Source organism: Uranotaenia lowii, chromosome 3 (genome assembly GCF_029784155.1).
Source record: "Uranotaenia lowii strain MFRU-FL chromosome 3, ASM2978415v1, whole genome shotgun sequence".
Lineage (NCBI taxonomy): Eukaryota > Metazoa > Arthropoda > Insecta > Diptera > Culicidae > Uranotaenia > Uranotaenia lowii.
The window spans coordinates 337954177-337975682 of NC_073693.1; the positions used below are offsets into that span (position 1 = coordinate 337954177).

At 33.9% G+C, this 21506-nt stretch overlaps 1 protein-coding gene across 1 annotated transcript in view; it reads right to left on the minus strand.

The window, feature by feature from the left end:
- Window positions 1–1605: 1605 nt before the first annotated feature.
- The window catches only part of LOC129757264 (adhesion G protein-coupled receptor L1-like), a 205335-nt gene continuing 185434 nt past the window's right edge, over window positions 1606–21506 (minus strand). The window contains exon 7 of the mRNA XM_055754426.1: window positions 1606–3188. Coding sequence (XP_055610401.1) covers window positions 2775–3188 — 414 coding nt within the window. The 3' untranslated portion in view covers window positions 1606–2774. The remainder of the gene's footprint in view (window positions 3189–21506) is intronic.

Below are 21506 nucleotides of genomic sequence, written 5' to 3' on the forward strand. Positions count from 1 at the left end.
AGATATTTCAATGTTATTATTATTTTGGCATTATTTTATAAGCTGCTCATTTCCAAAAAAAGCTTGCTGTTTATAACATATTGCAGTAAATTTTTATTTATTTCTCTTCAGTCCAAATTGCCTCCAAAAATAATTACACTACATTACTTTTTCTGCTTTAACTACTTTTCGCTTAATGAATATATAAATTACTCGTTTTACCACATTTTTTTCCTAACGGGGAATCAATGAAGTGTTTGATTTTTAAGCAACTTTGATGATACTTAACTAAACGTGAGCCGTTTGTTTTTTTTTTCGGTTCGATTTTTCTTTACAATTTCTCGTTTAATTAAGCTTTCGAGACATTTCCTGTCACGGTCGCCAAATGTGCAGACCTGTTTGGAGCTCCGAAGCTCGAAAGCAACACCGGTGAACCACCGGATCACGAACTAACAGGGGAACACACGCACTAATTGATTCGCTCGCTTTATCGCCGACTGTCTGACTGGCTTACTGCACGCTAATGACCAATGCCGATGTCGGTTCATTCCGTTCACATACATATATCAAGCCCATAGATTTGTCTTTATTTTGTTATATTTTGTCATTATTTCGTCGTATTTTTTCATTTTTTTGTCATACTTTTGCAACATATTTTGCATAGTTTTTCTAGGATTTTAGTCATATTTTGTTGATTTTTTGTAATTTTTTGTCGTTTCATTTTGCCATTTACTGTCAGAATTTTGTTGTATTTTAATCTTATGCTTCATAATTTTGTCAGATTTCTGTCATTATTTTATCATATTTTTCTCATTATTTTGTTATATTTTTGCCACTATAATGTCACACCTTTGTCATATTCTAGCGCATTTTGCTTTATTTTTTTTCATATTAATGTCAAATTTTGCAATTTTTTAACCAACCTTTTTCATATTTTCATCAAATGTTGGTCAGATTGTTGTAATTTGAACGTTATGCTTTTCTTATTTTTAAGTCTTTTTTGTAATTTATAGTCAAATATTCGTACTTTTATTAGCTCTGACAGGTTTTTGTTATTTAATGTCAAATTGATAAAATTTTGTTACATTTGTCAAAGTTTTTTCATATTTTTCCACATTTGTCATCGTTTTCCCATTTTTGAAATTTTTGTGAAATAAATTTCATATTTTTGTCATAATTGTGTACCTAATATTTGTCATATTTTTTTTCGTCATTTGTCGTATTTTATTATATTTTTGTGTCCATTAGTCACTTTTTCGTTTGTCATAATTTTGTCATAGTTATTTCAGATTTTTGTTATTGAATTATAAAATTTTAAGTAATTGTTTTCATTTTTTACCACAATTTATGTGCTTTTTTTTAGATATTTTATAGTTTTGTTAAATTTTTGTCAGATAGTCATTTTTCATATACTTTTGAAGCCTTTTCACTCAATACCCATATTGTGAATGGCATTTTGAAGTTAAACGGAAGCCGCCATCTTGGATTTTAAGATGGCTTCGGATAGCAAAATTCGACTTCTACTTATTGAGCCCTTTCACCCAATTTTTCATAACAATTTTCAACGCAGCTTTTACAATCAACTTTTTAAACAATGGGTCTTTTCGGATAATTTTTGACACTCTGTTTCAAACAATTTCCGTTTATTTTCTTTAATAGTTTTTTTTTTTATACAATTCACTTTAGTACATTTGCTAGACAGGGTATGTCTTTTTCAACATAGCATATGCTTTTATGCACAGTGTGCATTGCACGCTTGTGCTCAAACAATAGAGGTCCTGCCAATTATTTTGCGAATTTCAGTGTAAGTTTTGTGATGATCGAGCTGTATTAATATTTTTCCTTAGAAAATTATACGTTTAATATTTATTTCAAAACATTACTCTCCCTAATAGTTTTAAAAACAAAAACATATGAATCTGCTCAATTTTTTAAACTTAATTCAAGCACTTACCAACAGAATTTAATTGTTGATTAAAAAAATGTTTTTCTCAGCTGTCACGTTTCAGAAAGATACTGGGTTGTTTGAATGATTTTTTCATGATATGATTTGAATTCTTTTGCTTTTTGCTTTTAAATCGGTATTTGAATGACTTGTTCACATGTTTAACCTTATCAAGTAGGTAGCTGATGCTTAGTTTTTTTTTTCGACTAACTGATTCTTCAAGCTATTGAAAAGAAGCTATTCTCAGAAAAGGCAGTCAAAATAAAAAGGATAACAACATCGATTTGAGTTTTCAAAAACTTTCTTTTATTTTGATTGGCTTGAATTTGATGGAAAAGGAAATAATTTTTTGTGAAAAAAAATTGAATAAAAAACATTTTTATGCTAAGCGTACATTGATTAACATGCGGCATCTACAGTTCGATTCCTCTTCTTTGGTAACAGATTTTCCTTGCACGGATTCAGTGTTGGTTGGTGTATGTTTGTCTCTTGAAATCTATCTTGTTCTACTCATTTCTAGTTAAGGGGTTCCATTGATTTACATATGTATATCGGAGATCTCCATTTGTTGATATATACTTTGTTACTTTTTTTTCGATATACAACTGATATGGGCTAGGTTACAGCTGATATACAGTAAGGAAAGATAGACAGAGTTCAACGCTGAGCTATCCTCCAATCCAAATCACACTAAAGTTATTGTCACTACACACCCACAGACACGCAAAGACACACACACACGCACAGGTAGACTTAGCTAGGCAGCAAAGAACCTTCCCCGGGGTCCCTCCCACATCACAGCAGAACAGCTTAGCGATCCCAAAATGGTGTTGGTGGTGTTCCAAAACTTTCACACCGAAGCCGGAAGTGGGTTTCGCGGTATTTCCTCGATCGCCAGCGATGTCGATAGTTCTCCGTTGAAGGCACAATCCAGTGGCGTCGGGACGACGGCGTCGGTTCGATCCACAAAGTTCCCCTCCCGGTAGGCCATCCGGGTGAAGCTGCTGTGCACCGGAGAGCAACCGATGCCCGGTCCATTCGATTGGGCTGCTTCAAAGCATCCATCGCTTCCGCTTCCGATCGGTGGAAAGGGTCCCAGAATGTCCTCGTAGTTGGGGTTGGTCACCGAAAGGACCCCGTAGCGGCCTCCCTCGCCGTCCTTCAAGCTGCGGTAGGTTCCGCGCCGGGATTTTTGGCCCCGAGGGGCCGAGTAGAGTTTCAGGACCTTGCAGTTGCAGGACACCAGCATCGCTATCACCAGACCCTGGAAAGGAGAGAGAGCAAAGATATATGTTAGGGTTGATCATTCTTTTGTCAAGTTAATTGTCAAGTGTCAAGTGTCAAGTGTTTGACTGAATGGTGGTTAGGTCTAGAGGATGCTAAGTTGAATTATCGTTAGATCGAATGGACGTAGCCTTAGGCTGGATAATCTTCGACCAGACGACCTACTCACTCAGTATAGTGTTCTGATGCTGTATCACTAAAGCTAAGTGCAATTAAAAATGCGACACTTTCTATTGCTGATAGTTAATTTTCTAGTTATCGGGAAAACGAAATTTAAACAGCTTCTTGTTGCCTGTCAAAAGTACTAACCGACCAATTTTTTTTCAAATTTTAAAAATAACTCGTTTTCTAGATATTTACGATACGACAGATATAAAATATTTGGCACAGTTTCCTTCAAAACTCACCATTATTAAATCAATAGCAAGCAAAACCGTTACACATAAAATGTCTGTGCGTGCGGGTTGGAAAAGTATGCAAACACTGTCAAAACTATCCACAAAGCTCGAATCATACGTTGGAGTGAAGCACATGATCGGCAACTACGGTCAAGAAGGGTCATCAGGGAAATCAAGGCTCTACGCATACCAGAATTTTTGATTTTGAATAAACGAAAAATGAGGAGTAGATCGCTGAAATGTTCTGCAAATGTTTCTCCGATAAACTAAAAGATTTTCCTAGCTATGACTTATAAAACCTAACCTCAAACAGCAAATTTTTGCATGTTCCAGAGCTCGTAAGCTGTATGGCCGGTACCGAGGTAATGAGACAGATGATTTCTGATGGACGACCAAACTTGTGAAAAACCCCTTTTCAAACAAATTGCAGCGTTAAAATCCTATAACTTTTCTGATTGTGCCAAGATCGCTTGCAGAATAAAGTGATTATTTGCTGATTGTTTTGTAAAAAATAGAATGATATGCCAAGACTCTGCTTCTGTTAAAAAAATAAAACAAAAACTTTGGTTTTTGCTGTTTTTGAAACCTTCAACTACCCTTGTAAGTATATTTCGCGACCTACGATCTTAACTAACCTATTATATTTGAAGTTCAATCTCATGATGGTTTTGCTTTGTTTTTGACGAATTTTGCCAGCAGACATTTCAGTAAAAACGTATTTTTGTGGCACACAAATATTCAATTTTTGTTAATTTCGAAACAGCTGAATCCACCAAATTTTCTTTCAAATCTTCTTTCAAAAGCTAAATATAGAGCCAAAATGTAGCGGGAATTGGAGAAGGAGGATGCAACCACCCAAAATACAGATTTTACTAAGTAAAAGTGGGGAAAAACTGATGAATATCATTAATGAAAAAACTGCAAAACAGGTGTTCGCTACAAATCCGGTAGGAACAAGACGAGCGGGGGCGCAACGAGCGAGGTGGTTAGACCAAGCGGAGCGTGATCTGGCGAACGTGGGGTGCCCGAGGAATTGGAGAACGAGTTGCTATGAACCGAGTGAATTTTAGGAATTTTGTTCGTCAAGTTATGTCGTGAGACGGAATACCATGTAAATAATAATAATGAAAAAAGTATGCGCCTGCCGATGGGAGATACCAAGACTAAAGTAGAAATAATTCTGCTAAATATTTTTTTTCAATTTTGTTTCATCGCAGTATCGTAGCATGTAGCATCGATCACCGGGGTTATTTTGATCAACATGAAATTTTTCGAGATAGTCATCATCAAGTTTAAAGTTTAAATATCTCCAAACTTTTTTCTACGTTTATAAACCAAAAAGTTAAGTTTCAAAATATGGAAAACTTGTTTCTTTAAAAAAAATTCAAATGTAAGTAAAAATGTAATTTCGAAATCTTGTGATATCTATTTTTTCGATGGCTCACAAACAAATACCCTTCCTGATGAAATCGAAGCGTTTGGAAGTAGCAGGTTGCTTTATGTGAAAGTTCCATCTTTTTCCTTAGTAAAAGTATTTAATTTTGGTGTAATTTTTGTTGTAGTTTGAGGTAAATTTTTGATATACCGTAAAACGGGGTAACTTTGATCACCGGGGTAACTTATAAACAATTTTGGATAACATTCCTCTATCAGGTTTGATCAGCTCAATCGTGTATTGTAATACAACTTCTTTTCAGCTCAATTTTTAAGTAGCTAAACGAACTTTACAGTTGACCAAAAGTTCACATAAATTGCTAAACAGCTTCTAACCAGCTTCAAGAAGCACTTTTATGAGCCAAGCATTAGTGCGCCAATAGGAGAAAGCTTGATAGGTGTTGAAACTTTAGGCTAGAGCCTAGAGGGTATGTTGATGAAATGCCTGTCAATCCACCTTTCTTTCAAATTTCTATAAAAAAAAAATTCTCTCTAGTTTTCATTTCGCCGGACATGCCATTAAAATTATTATCATTTTCAAGCTGTTAAAAAGTTCTTCCGGAACTAATTGTGTGCTTCACATTGTCGTTTCCCAAGTAACGACGTGTTTGCTTATGCAAACATGAGTTGAAGCACGTAACCAGTAGAATTAAGTCTTTAAATCTACTTCAAAGTTTCTATATTGAGAAGTTACTATTGAAAGCCCGTTGGAACTAATAAAAACTTTCAAGTTTACGAAAGAGTACAATAGAGTTTTTTAAGGAACTATTGAGCTGTACAAAACGAGTCGCAAACCTTTGATAGCTACTTGATGTTGAAAAAATGAGAAGTATGTAACAAGAAGATTGTTTTTCTTCATACCAACTTTTAAGTTTCCAAATAGTAGAAACAGAAACCAAAACAGTACTTTAAAGCTTTTTTGTGTATTGGCAGAACTTGATAAAGTGTGAAGTTCCATGGACCTCGAAATAGCATTTTGAACAGCAAAAAAGTGATAGTGCCATTTTTATAGTCATTTAATGATAAATTTTTGATATTTAAAAAATATGGACATTTTCCAAGAGTAAGCCCGTATTGGAAAATTGAATAGGAACCCTATCAAATGGTTAACTTTGAAGAATAAATGAAAATTGAAATAATGGGAGGAGCTAGAGGAATGTGTGAAGGTAAAATTTCATTTGTATTTTGAAGCTAAAAGTATTTAGCAATTGTTATAATTTTTACCCCTTAATATATGCAGCATCATTGTTCTTTTTTCGATTAAAAATGTTTAAAAAAAAAAACGTGCTTGGTGAAATTGATAGACTAGCATTTGTTAATTTTATAGAGATGTTTTATATCCTTTATGTCCAAGAAAACTCGTTAAAACTTTTTTTAAATTTTTTTTTTTTTTTTTCGTAGATGATGGAAAGAATTAGAGAAACATGAGCTATCAAAGAACGAAAGAACATAAGCCGTAAATATCATGAACTTTTCGAAAAAGATACTACGGCTCACCGGCAGGACTTGAACCTGCAATCTCTACTTGCAGATTGCAGGTTCAAGTCCTGCCGGTGAGCCGTGGTATCTTTTTCGAAAAAATTCGGCTTATGTTCTTTCGTTCTTTGATAGGTCATGTTTCTCTAATTCTTTCCATCATCTACGAAAATGTGATTATTTTCAGGTACAAAGATGAAAAAATCAGTGATGATGATAACATCAGTATTGATTTCCTTAAAACTGTCAAAATAGAGACTGATCAATGTTACCCTAAAGCATCAAATTCTGAACAGAGACGAAATCGATTTTTGAACCAAATTCACACTCCCCTTTACAGAGAAATTAATAATCGTATAATATTGAAAAATGATAACTTTATCATATGATCTTACCCCGGATTACGGTTAAAAAAATAGGGACATTTTTCAAGAGTAAGCCAGACTAAGGCAATAGGCTAAAAACCCTATCAAATGGTAAAGTTTGATCAAAATGATTAATTGAAGAAAAAACTGCTTTCAATAGAGTAAACCATATTTATCGAAAAAATAAAATAGGGGAATAGTGCGAGGACCTAGGGGATTGAATGAAGGCAAAATTTCATTTTTTTTGTAGTTAAATTTTTATTAGTAATGTTTAATTTAGCCCCTTAATTTATGCAGTATAATTGTCTATCTTACAATTTTAATTGTTGTTCGGCCTTAACACATTAAGGATCGCAATGCTGTTTTTTTTGGGTCTTAAAGAAATCTTAACCAAGAAACACAGTAATTCAGAAGATGATTTATATCCCTTATGATCAAGAAAACTCGTTAAAACCGTCAAAACAAAGACTGATCAATGTTACCATAAAGCATCAAATTCTGAACCGAGATGACATCGATTTTTGAATCTAGTCTAGAATCTAGAATAAAGTAGTCAGAAAAATTTTTGCAACCAAAGTTCATAAAACATGCCATATTTCCCTTAACAGAAAAAAATAATCGAAAAATTTTGAAAAAAGTTATCAATTATACCCCGGATGACGGCAATTATAAAATTACCCTTATTTCCTTCATAGAATTTGATAGAAAGTTTTTCGATCAAACGAATGGTTTTCTAGATACACACATTCGTAACTGTCTCATTTCAAAATGAACAAAGCTTTAGTAGCATAAAGTTTCAATAAGAATAACAGTTTTTCTTCTACAACCGTCCGATATTTGTTGGATATGATTTTTCTTCAGCCTTAACTATAAAAAACATTTCCGTTTGGCATCACGCTCGAACATTTTGCGTTGCCAAAATTGATTGTTGCCAAAATAGAACAGTTTTTTTTTTATTTTTTTCACTGATAACTAAAAGCTATTATTTTTATCATTAACGTTATTTTTAACCAATTTTTGATAATTTTTTTTTTAAATTTTTTATATCATTTATCAATTATTTTTGTTTTGTTAATAATGTTTGCTTTCACCGTCTCATTTGTTATTTTTGTCATTTTTTTTGTTATGTTTTTGTAATTTTAGTGTCTTGTTTGTATTTGTTTTTTAATTATATGAAATTTTCTGATTTTTTGTAATTTTTGAATATTTTTTTTCTTAATTTTTTTTTGTTATTGCAATTTATCACAATTAAAGTCCGAAAAAAAGTATTTACGGGGTTTGTGTAAATAATATTGGTCCTGTTAGAAAATGTCGGTAATGTCGTTCCAAAAAACCGAATTAAGTCTTTAATTATATTAATTAAGTCTTCAAAATGAATCTATACTTTATTTTATACTAGCTGATCCCGTACGAACTTCGTTTCGCTTTTAACTTTAAAGCGGATGATTTTGTATTTGATTGGTAATTGGGACGCATTTTCACGAAAAAATTGCTTAAAATAGAATTTGCAAGCGACCTTATTGCTTGACTACCAAACGGAAATTTAAAATAAGAAACTGATTGACCGTCGAAAAGAACACTCGTGTACGATTTTTTTTTCTTTTTCGGATGCATAACAACGAAATAATGTCTAAAAAATTTAAAGGTAGTTTGAACGACCCCTTTTCTGTCGTATGATTCAAAATTTGAATTCATAAATCAAATATCCGATTTGTAAAACACTCGTGAATGAATTATTGTCTGGATCTCATGCATAGTAAAACAATTATTGCAAAAAAATTAATCAGTGAATGAAGACGAACCTTTTTTCTGTCGTCTAAAAGAAAGTTTGTCATCAGGAATCGATTCCTCGTCCTGCAAAACTCTCGTGTTTGAGTTTTTGCTTCGATATGATGCCTTACAACGTAGTTATTTGAAAAAAATCGAAAATATTATGGACGACCCCTTTTACTAAATCCTTGTCAAAATTTGACACGTGAAATTAATTACATGTGCTGTAAAACTCCCATGTGAAAATTTTCACTATAATTCGATGTATAAGCAAAAACAGTAAACAGGAAATATGGACGACCATTTTTGCTGAACTCTGACTTGAGATTTGAAATTTGAAACAATTAAGCGTGCCTCTAATTTTCTATGTGGATATTTTCATCTCTATCCAATACATAATAACGTCAATACCGTAAATAAAATTGAACAGTTTATATGGACGACTATTATCGCAGACCTCTGAATTAAAATTTGACTCATAAAATCAATTACTCGTTCCTTGAAACTCCCACGTACCAAGTTTCCATTCTAATCCAATTTATTTAAGCATTAATATCGCAAAAACAGTGTTAATATGGCGACCCCTTTGGCCGACTCTTGACCCTGAATATGAAACCTGAAATCGATTGATCGTTCCTCACAATACTCTTATGCAAATTTTCATCAAAACCCCCCCTGGACGACCCCTTTGGCCGACCCCTTCTAAAAAAAATCGATAACATGATTCGATTGTCCGTTCATTAAAATCCCCGTCATTAAATTTTTATCTCAATCCAATGCATAATAACGCCAATATAGTAAAAACTTTATAAAGTTGATATGGACGACCCCTTTGGCCGACCCCTGACCCTGAATTTAATACCTGGAATCGATTGCTCGTCTCTCAAAACACTCATGTGCAAACTTTCATATCAATCCAATGCATAATAACGTCAATATAGTAAAAACACTAAACAGTTCATATGGACGACCCCTTTTGCCGACCCCTGACACAAAATTCAATACCTGGAATCAATTTAACATCTCTCAAAACCCCTATGTGCAAATTTTTGTCACAATCCGACAAAAAATAACGTCATTGTCGCGAAAAGAATATTTGTCTTGTATAGACGACCCCTTTAGAAGGGGTCATCCAAAAATCTGAAAACATTTTTCATCATTCCTGGTCATAATGAGTATCCATGCCAAATTTCAGCTCCCTAGCTCTTAAGATGGCTGAGCCTATAGAGGACAAACAAACAAACAAACAAACAAACAAACCCACAGAAATTGCTTTTCTATATACATATATAAAAAGCAATTATCTGTATGTTTGTTTGTTTGTCCTCTATAGACTCAGCCGCCTTAAGAGCTAGAGATCTGAAATTTGGCATGGATGCTCATTAGGACCAGGAATGATGAAAAATGTTTTTAGATTTTTGGCCGACCCCTTCTGAAGGGGGTCGTCCATACAAGACAAATATTGTTTTCACGTTATTGACGTTATTTTCCGTCGGATTGTGATGAAAATTTGCACATAGGGGTTTTGAGAGACGAGCAATCGATTACAGTTATCAAATTTAAGGTTAGGTGTTGGCAAAAGGGGTCGTCCATATCCACTGATTAATGTTTTTGCTATATTGGCTTTATTTTACATTGGATTGTGATGAAAATTTGCACATGAGTGTTTTGAGAGACGAGCAATTCATTACAGTTATCAAATTCAGGGTCAGGGGTCGGCCAAAGGGGTCGTCCATGTTCACTGATTAATGTTTTTGCGATATTGGCGTTATTATACATCGGATTGTGATGAAAATTTGCACATGAGTGTTTTTAGAGACGAGCAATCGATTACAGTTATCAAATTAAGGGTCAGGGGTCGGCCAAAGGGGTCGGCCAAAGGGGTCGGCCAAAGGGGTGGTCCATATCAACTGATTAATGTTTTTGCGATATTGGCGTTATTAAACACCAGATTGTGATGAAAATTAGCACATGAGTGTTTTGAGGGACGAGCAACCGATTTCAAGTTTCGAATTGCGGATCAGAAGTCGGCTGAAGGAGTCGTTCATACCCAACTTTAATGTTTTTGCGATATTGACGTTATTCTACATTGGATTGAGATGAAAATTGCCACATAGGAGTTTTTAGGGACGCTCTTTTGCTTTCAGGTTTCAAATCTTGACCCAGGGGTCGAAAAAAGGGGTTATTATCTGTTCACTGTTTTTACGATATTCTCTTGATTGAGCATAGAATTGTAATGAAAATTGACACATGGGAGTTTAACAGATAAGATAATTGATTTCAGGTGTCAAGTTTTGAATCGTGGTCAAAAAAAAGACCGTCCATGTTAGTTGCTCACTGTTTTCGCGATATTCTCGTGATCATGCATCGGATTGAGATAAAAATGTTCAGATGAGGGTTATAAACTATGAGCAATTGACTCTAGGTGGACTCTAGGCATGATCTATATTCACTGTTCACTGTTTTCAAGTTCCTGACGTTATTTAACATATAATTGGAAAAGAAAAAATGGCACAAGGGAGTTTTGAGGAACGTAAAATTGGTTTCAATTTTCGAATTTCGGGCCATGAGACAAAAAAAGAGGGTTTCATTGAATGTTCAGTGTTTTGTGCAATAATTTTGTTGGAGGCAGTTAATTGATACCAATTTAAGTGTGAAGGTCAAGCAAAAGAGTCGTGCACATAAACAAATAGTATGGGAGAGTGGGGAATCATGGGCCACTTTTTTTCGTTGTTCCAGAACTTCTTTATTATAAAAGATAAAATGAAAATAAAAAATGGTATGGATTTCTACATTTTCAAGGTATCATTAAACATTTTTGTTTATTTTTTAAATACATGAATTTTCCAAGTTCTGACTGTTTAAAAAAAAGCAATATTTTTTAGATTTTGGAAAATGGTGGGAAATCGTGGGCCACCAAATCCAAATTGACCAAATAACATGCAAAGTTTATGAGTTGACCCAAAACTGTGATTTCTTTACTCATTTCGTTATTTTAAAGCTATTTCAGATGATGAAATAAAAAAGAGAGCTGTGCATGATCGCAAAGATTCCAAAACCTGGCTTGCGATCGTTTTGGTAAAAATTCTTATATAGGATGGATAAAATATTTTTCATAACTCTTCATTTGGCATAAGAAAACGTTAAGGAAAGGAAACACGTATTTTAAGTTCTGCATGTGTATAAAAACATAAAAATATAGGTGGTTCAAGATGTCTGGCCTACGATTCCCCACAAGCTATGATTTGCAAATTGGTTGCGTTTGTGTGACATATTGATGTTTCATCAAAAATTCCGACGTCGATGACAGTTGGTTTGAGATTTTTATCTCAACACACATCTGAGATATTAAAAGTGGCCCACGTTTCCCCATGGCCCGCGATACCCCACTCTCCCCTACATGTTTCTGCCATAATGTCTAGATTTTGCAACCGATCGAGTAGAAAACACTCTCACATAAATTTTAATAAAAAGCCAATCAACTGTGTAATTTGAATTTCAAGTAATAGTAATAGTAGCGACTTTAAACATTGTTGATTTTTTCCCCAAAATTTTCAAAAGAATGTTTCGAATTCATTTCCTAAACTCATTTTGACGTACCAATGATTTAAAGCGAAACGAAGTTCGTACGGGATCAGCTAATTATATATATATATATATATATATATATATATATATATATATATATATATATATATATATATATATATATATATATATATATATATATATATATATATATATATATATATATATATATATATATATATATATATATATATATATATATATATATATATATATATATATATAGATTAGTGATTTCTTTTGGATAGTGGTTCAAAATTGACTCTGATTGAATACCAAATTTTAATTTTTAATCCTGAATCAATATTATGAAACTACGATCTCTTGCTATTTGAATCCTTATTAAAACTCCCACATTGATATATTAATTTGGATTGTAAAGCTTAACTTCAAGCTGAATCTGAATCTGAATCTGAGTTTTTAATTTTTTATTCCGAGTCGGAAACTTTCGAATCTTAGTTCAAATCTGAATTCCATTTTTCCAATTCCAATTTTTTTTTAAACCTTCGTTATGGAGTTCATACTGTTTTTTGCCTTTTTCAAACCCTTCCTTTTGAAGTTGTTGGTTTTTTAACATTACTTTTAACATATTTGTAAAACATTTGAAGCACACGGAGCCGTTTTGGCTTAACGATAAGGAAAAAAGGATTTGAAGCGATTTTTATCTTGTATTTTCAAGCAGTTTTGATGGTCATTCTACTTTATTTTTTCCTTTTCTTAAAAGTTCAACAGAGTATGGTCAAATTTTTGATACTATCGTTTTATGATAATTGTAGGTACTTTTTTGTACATATTTAGTGGTATGCACTTTTTACATAAGTTTCTTGAAGGTTTTTCAGCCATTTTTGAGTTTATCAAAATTTTGTGTTTTTGTGATTCTTTTAAATATGGTGAACTTGCATTGCATTTTTAATTGTGTTTACGTATTGGGTTATACTTTCATGGTCTTTAGTAAGCTAAAATATGATTTTTAGAAATCCGTTGATGTTTTTCGAAATTAATTATTCTGATGATCTGTATCTTAATCGAATCGAACATTCTTATGCACTGTATATACAAGCCGAAAAAGGTAGAAATTAAAAAAAAATGTAAGTCCGACTAGACATGAATATATAATATTTAACAAAATTAACAATATGTTTAAGCCTTTGTGAACTATCAATACCATCTTTGGTTTTAATCATAGTTTTTTTTTTCTAGACTGCTGAAAATGTGAAGCTCAAATCTTATCGAATGTTAAATGAATAAGAAAGAAATGTTATTGCTCGAATAAATTTTGATTAAGTCCCTTAAGCTCGTTTCCTGGAATCTAAGCTACAACACAGAGCTGCGACAAGCTTAGTTGGAATTGACATCTAATCCCCCGATCTCGGGGACAGTTTCTACGGAACATTTGTGACCAAATGCGTAGTATCCGTTTTTTCTGGTTCATATTCCCATTCGGACTCTGCTCAACAAAATGTTCCTATCAATGCGAGGACGACAAAAAAAAAGGTAAACAGAAAAGGTAACATCACACATCCAAATTTGGAAAAGATGTTCCACCGGCTTGAGCGCAAAAAAGTGGAAACCTATTACATCGGACTGACATTAATGCGGGCAGATTTTCGTCCGAATGTTCCCTTATCATCATCGTCAATGGCAATGGACAAGCAAAAGCGATAGCAAAAAAAATAACCCTTCGATCCTTTTCTTTTTGTGCAATTTCAGCCATTCGTGTTTGGATTTTTTTTCCTGACCGAGTATTCAACATAATGACGTCGTTCAGAGGAATATACTGAATAGGTGTATACCTTTCGGAGTTTTGAGCACCCAAAATGTTTTTACAGCGATTCAAACTTGTTTGTCCCAAATCCTTCTTAGTCACCAGAGAAGGATCGAACAGTAACCAGATGCTGTAAAATAAAACATATCATAGGTTCGGAAAAACAGGGACAGTCTTAGCATTTTGTTTACCTTTTATTTTGTTTTGAGCCTTTTTGAATGATCCTTCCTAAGCCTTGAGATATGTTATGTTTGAATTTTCGAATTACATTCTTGGTTTTTTCATTGAGGGAAAGATTACTTCACCAAATAAAATTAAATTTTGTTTCATTTTTTTCTTTTATTCTTAAAGCTTATTTTACTCAATACTCATCTTGATACATAGGTATCCATAAAACAACTTTATCGTATAATGGAGAAGCTCAATAATCCTCTAAACGAAATCAATCAATTTCAAATGTTTCCGGGAGTTCAAAATAGGGTAAATTCTTTCCGGACTTTGCATCACCCCACATTGAAACCGAACTTCCGGTCAACATAAAATTGCACTCAAACAAATCCACTTAGTTGAAGGGACACTTTTCGCAGCTGCCGAACGAATGAAAATTAAACAAAAAGCTAACCCGTTCCCGTTTTTTGCTAACCGGAAGGGCGACAAACTGGTGAAAAACTTTTCCTAGACCACTTGGTGTAAAAGGGTGAAATCATTACTTTTACAGTGGAATTGATCTCTTTATCAACGGTCGATGACCGTTTAATCAGAAAGGGTTTAAACTATTTTAATTTATTTGATAATTTGGATAAGAGAAGTACCTACCTTCGGAACTCAAATAGACGGTTTAACCAACTTTAAAGAATTCAACATGAATATAACAATATTAACCCTTAGCCTTAGGATAATTGTGCCTAATAATTGAATTTAATTTATATATTTTGCTTTTAAGAAGACGCATTCTGCCACTCAGGCCCGTGTAAAGGTCTCGTCCATGGAGGGGTTTTCGAATTTCAAATTTAGTGAGCAATAAAAACACTTTCATAAACGCTCAATGAAAAAGGAAATAAACACCCAAAATCGTCATTCAAATTTGAAAAAAACGATAAAAACGATAACATCATAAAAATTTGAAAATATCTTTAAAAAATGACAGGAATAAAGGCTTATTCAAAAAAAAAAAAGTTTCCATATTTCCATAATCCATTCATATTTTTGCCAATTTACTAAAAATTATTTAAATTAAAATTCCTTATTCTGGGATAGCAAATTGCCAAAAAATAAATTAAAGACTGCACAAATCACAATATTTCAGGCACACCATAAAATGAAAACAAAATTATAATAAAGATAAAAATTTTGAACAAACCGAATTCAAACTAAATGCAGGAAGTTCAGTGCAAAAAAAAAAATTAAATATACATAAATACAGAAAAGGAAAATACATGCTTCATCACCGATTTTAAATCAAAATTATCTTATTTTAAAAAAAATTAACCTTGGTTAAATTTTAACATCTCATTTATAATTGATCAGTTTTGAGTGAAGTCGATCTTTGATAACTGATCATTTAAAAAACATGCATGAAAAATAATCACAGATTTTGAATAAATCTACTATTCTTTACCTAATCAAGAATTCATATTTTTTCTAGATATTTTAGTTTTCGTAATAAAACGCTTTGAAAGAAAAAATCTACAATTTTTATAAATTTATTATAAATTATTTAATAGATAAGATAACAACTAAATATTTCTGACATCATTCAAAAAAGTCTTTGAGTGTTTGATAACACATTCAACAACTTTTTTGAAGACACAAAACGATTTGACTTCTGCTTTGAAAAACTTCAAAGATTCCATTCGGATAAAATATTCAAACTAAGCTATTTCTTATCACCCCTATTTATTTGAGATAAGCGTCGCAAAATTCTTCAAAATTTGGTTCTGAGTTCTTTGCACAAAGGATAAATCAGAGATGTCTTTTTTCTAATGAAACGCTTCAAACCCTCTTTGGCAAACGCTCAGAGATAGGTCTTAACCAAGTTAATTATATCGAAAATCAGAATAAAGAATAATTTTTACTAATATGACTGATGATTTCTGTGTGACTGAGTCACTTCACTGTGGAAAAATGAAGTCTTTCACACTGCAATAGAATACTCTATAATGAATACGCCACAGTATTGGATAGAAGTTTATCTGAGCAATACTACGATTTTGTACAAGCCAATTACGCAAGTATTAAGAACAAATCAAATGCTGTAGATTGGTTTTATCAATTTTAAACCAAAACCTACTACCAGCAGTGGGTGATTTTTACAAAATTATATACGATATTTTAGAAACGATAGTACCAAAAAAGCAAAGAAGTATAAAGAGAAGATCTAAAATTCCAGCATGGTACTACAAAACAATAATGAATCTCAAAAATAGAAAGCAGAAAGTTGTGAGCTTACAGAAGAAATAATTGTGATGCAAATCGTCAAATTATTAAGAAGGACCTTAAATGATTTTTCAAATTTGTCAAAGAATAGGGAATACTAAAAACGAAATTAGTAATCTATTTGCAGTCTTTATTTTCAGGGCTTTTATACTACGCATGACGACAATGATCAGGATTTTGATTTTTCTCATATCTTGCTGATCCGTTATTAAATGTTGATGTCAATACATATTGCTCAATGAAAACACATATTGCTCAATGAAATATTTGCTTCTTTGGATGCATTAGATTCATCGAAAGGTCCAGGTCCAGATGGTTTGTCTCTCAATTTTTTTAACTTCCTGTCAAAAGAAACCATTCTAAAAGCCAAACCATGTTTTTTTTTCAAGTTAGCTAAGTTTGGGTTTAATCACAGACGTTTGCAATGGATTAAATCATTAGACTCAGTCGATTTGAAGTCATTTTGGAATTCCTCAAATCCTGGAGTCTAGAAAGCTTCGTCTTGGTCCAAAACTCATCCATGATTTTTTGCAAAATTTCTAAGTATCGTTTACATGAGTAAATTTGAACTTTTAGGTTTGTATGGGAAATTTGAATATTTTGTACTGAAAAATCAACATCATTTTTGTTTCGTCTGTGGAACCGAGCCAGCTGATGGTTTTTGTGCCAATTTAAAAAATTACCAAAGGAAATTTTACACTGAACAACTTTGTCGAAGACCGTAACTTCGTATCTTTTTAGGAAAAAAATTAATAACTGTTTAACATGTCTTTTGTATGTATTTTCGCATTGATAAACAATAAATTCAATTTACATCACTGCTTGAGCCTCGCGAAAAGTGTAGCATGGAAAGTAGTCACGCAACACCTCGCTAGGCACCCTGCAGGGATGTCAATTGAATTTATTGTTTATCAGTGCGAAAAGACATACCCCTGTTAAACAGCTAATAACTTTTTTCCCTAATACGATACGAAGTTACGGTCTTTGACAAAGTTGTTCAGTGGAAAATTTCCTTTGGTAATTTTTTAAATTGGCACAAAAACCATCAGCTGGCTCGGTTCCACAGACGAAACAAAAATGATGTTGATTTTTCAGTACAAAATATTCAAATTTCCCATACAAACCTAAAAGTTCAAATTTACTCATGTAAACGATACTTAAAAATTTTGCAAAAAATCATGGATGAGTTTTGGACCAAGACGAAGCTTTCTTGACCCCAGGGTTTGAGAAATTCCAAAATGACCCCAAACCGTCTCAGTCTATTGAGTCATGTTTAACTGGAATAACACAAAGAGTGCGATTTGAAGGAAGTCTTTCACCAGTTGTAAATGTAACATCAGGTGTTTCCCAAGGTTCTCGTTTTGGGCCGTTACTCTTTATTTTTTTCGTTGACGATGTTGACTTTATGTTAAAAAATTTAAATGAATCAATTTACGCAAATGATACGACAATTTTTCTAGAAATTCATAAACCATCTGATATTTAAGTGTTTCAACGTGGATTAAACTGTTTTAAATACACCTGGTTTTCAAAATATTTACAAGAGCCTAATGTAAAAAATGTAACTCAATTTCATTTCCGAGAAAGCAACTATTGAGACAAGACTCAATAAAATTAGATCAAAATGTAGTTGAAAGATGTTGTCAAGTGAGAGACTAAGGAATCTTATTGGACTTTAAACTAACTTTTGTTGTCCATTTTAATAATATTATGTACGAGGCATGTTTTGGCAGTGGACTGTATATGCGGCAAACCAATCAAATCTTAAGTTTCGGATGCACTTCTGAGCGATACACGATAAACTCTTCACAGAATCTATTATTTTATTGTTACACTTTCTCTAAATAAATTGTTCAAAAATGCACTTAATTTGGAAGGTTAATTCACGAACAAACGATCTTAAAGACGCGGATATAATCCATACTGCCTTGTCTGTACGTCACGCACCTCTATTTAAAGACAATCGAATGTTCTGGAACGAACAGGAATAATCTTGAATCTTCGATGCGTGCGCAAGAATATCGGTTAATATTCTCTAGAACCTTCCAAATAGGAATAAAAGGAAAGAATGATACAGTTTCTTGATCATTCTGGAACGAAGTTTCCAGAACGAAATCTTGCAAGCTGATTTGGCTTGAACAAGGCGAGTAATATGCTTGGTTTTATAAAAAGATTTAGTCTGCAATTTAATGATCTTTACACAATCAAAACTTTGTGTGTAGCTTACGTTAGGCCAAAGATCTTCAAGTATTGATGAATCTCATCACTATTGGTCACCTTATACTGAAAGCCGTGTTAGCCCCTTCTTTTGTTTGTAATTCTAAAATGTTGCCAGTTCGTTATGTTTGCTGTAAAATGTTACAGTTTTTCGCGGGAAAAACTGTAATTATGAATTACAATGTAATAAATGATCTCTTCATTTTTTGGTCGATCACTAGACAAGTTGTGTTTTATTCGTGTCCGTAATGGTCTGCCCAAACATTTGGTGCCGTGACCAGGATTGGGCAGCTTTCGCCGGGAGTTCGACACTCCTGAAATTGCGCTAAGCCGCCCTATTACCGGTTCAACCCTTGCCCCAGATTCATTACGCGACAGGAATGTGACCCGGAAACCAGAACCCAATCCCGAGAACCTAAGAACCCCAAGAACCTAAGAATCCCGAGAACCCGAGAATTCCGTCGTTGCTGAAACCGGTAGCTATCCCCGAGTGACCCCATTTTACAAGCTGACCCAGCTTCGGTTGAGCAACGATCTAAGTACAGTGCCCCCATTTCCGATTATCAATGCGTCCCGGATGGATGGTACTGGGGTTGATGGTCCAACTCCAGCCATCCGGGCTTTTGCCGTACTGGTTGTCCGGCCAGTACTCGCTTTGAAAGGAACTTCAAAGTTAGTGTGCCCATTGGTGATTACCGTGCCAGGAAATCCAACCCAAACACAACAGACCCAGCCTTTCCGCAGTGCGAAGAAGGCAAGCCGAATGTCCGTCCTAATTGTGACACCGATAAGAACCACATCCAAACACCGACGCCTATTCCGAGTATCATATCGATTGTTACCAAGTACAGCATTCAACAATCCAACCTACCTGCGATGATGGCCAGCTTTTGTGAAATCCTAACATCGATCCGCTGCAATTTACGATCCATCCTATGTGCCGATTAAGTGTTGAATGTTCTAGCTAGCTTAATGCTATTCCTATTGTTTATTGTCTGGAAAGCCAAAACAAAAAATAGGGCTGCCGATTTTAAAACATTCGTTTTAGGTGGCCAGTATGATGAATCTCATCACTATTGGTCACCTTATACTGAAAGCCGTGTTAGCCCCTTCTTTTGTTTGTAATTCTAAAATGCTGCCAGTTCGTTATGTTTGTTGTAAAATGTTACAGTTTTTCGCGGGAAAAACTGTAATTATGAATTACAATGTAATAAATGATCTCTTCATTTTTTGGTCGATCACTAGACAAGTTGTGTTTTATTCGTGTCCGTAATGGTCTTCCCAAACAAGTATTAAGATAGTCGGTCTGTTGTTTTTTCGAACAAATCGTTGGTGTCACCTACACAATGTTTACGGTGCTGCCGCTCTGCTAGATGCATCAATGCAAGCATTGCAGCTTTGCATTGAAGCTTTGAGTAAAAGCACATCATCAAACTAATACTTTGAAAATCAAGCGTAGCCTCACTCACGCAATGTTTATGTTTATATCGTTTACAACAATGCAATTTGCACTGGTGCATGTGTGTGCGTGAAAAAAGTTTAAACTCGAGGTTGGATCTCAACCCGTCAACCCTTATTTGGCGGTAGTGTTTTGTCGCCAGAATTTTGTGGAAGCCGATAGTACCTGGTTAGGCCCATCCTTGAATACTGCAGCAGAGTGTGTTCTCTGTAGTATCTAACTAGTCAGGTATTTCTATATTGTTTATCTTATGTCTACTAAAGATTATTATAAGTTTAACCACGGATCCAGGAGGTTCAAGATGCTACATATTGGCGACGAGGATAAAATTAAAATTTTGAACATTTCTTAAAGCCATCAGCTTTGTTCAACCAAAACCCCAGAAGAAAATTATGAATAATATTAAAATTTAGTGTTGCAGTCAAAGGAAAGTGGTAACAAAAATTCATTTTCGTGCCTATTAAGTACGTAGTAAGAATTTTCGGAACAGTTGCCCAAAGCGTGGAAACATTCGATGTTTCCATGCAGTCGTGAATAAATCTTTGGCTGGAGGCAAATCATTACATGGTTGTCGAATTGTGACAGCTTCTAGCTGCCCAAAATGTGGTATTTTTTTTACCATGCAGTCGATTGTATAGCCTGACTGAAGAGGAGTTATTAAAATTGAAATGATGGAGATTATGGTATCTAAATTTGTCTATAGGGTGAAGGACTACAAAGCTAAGACTAGGTCTTCTGCGTATTACAGTACTTTTTGACACCATTTGCATTGAGGCAGATAACGGCTTTGTCGTAAATCAGCTAAGTAAAGTAAAAATCTGGACGCGAGAATAATTGACTCTCAGTTGGGACTCGACGAAACTTAAGTTGTTAGAACAGAGGTCAGGCCTCGAATCTTTAAGGAGACATAAATTGGTTTATGGTGGAGGTGGTCAGCAGTGGACTCGGATTATGATTGCCTTGCAAAAGAGCTGGAGACTCCAGCAATTTGCGGTTTTCGTAGGTTCGGGAAGTATTTGAATTAAATGCATCCAATCCCAGAAAAGAACAGGCTACAACTTTGCACCACACAAAGTACCCAGCCTCGACTCATCAAAATCAAGGTCAGGTGAAGTACACTGAAATAATTGAAAATTGAAGAATGGAAAAAGGTATGGAATGTAGCATCTAAGTAGTCAGGTATTTCTATATTGTTCATCTTATGTCAACTAAAGATTATTAATAGTTTCACCACGGTGTACAATATAATAAGGTGATATCTTCCCGATAATGTCGTCATTACTATCCAACTAGTGATCCTCGGTGTATGCAGCATTATCTTACGAGCGCAAAACTTTTTGCATGGCCCGCTATTCGCAGATAGTAATGACGTCACTTGTTTACATTCAAA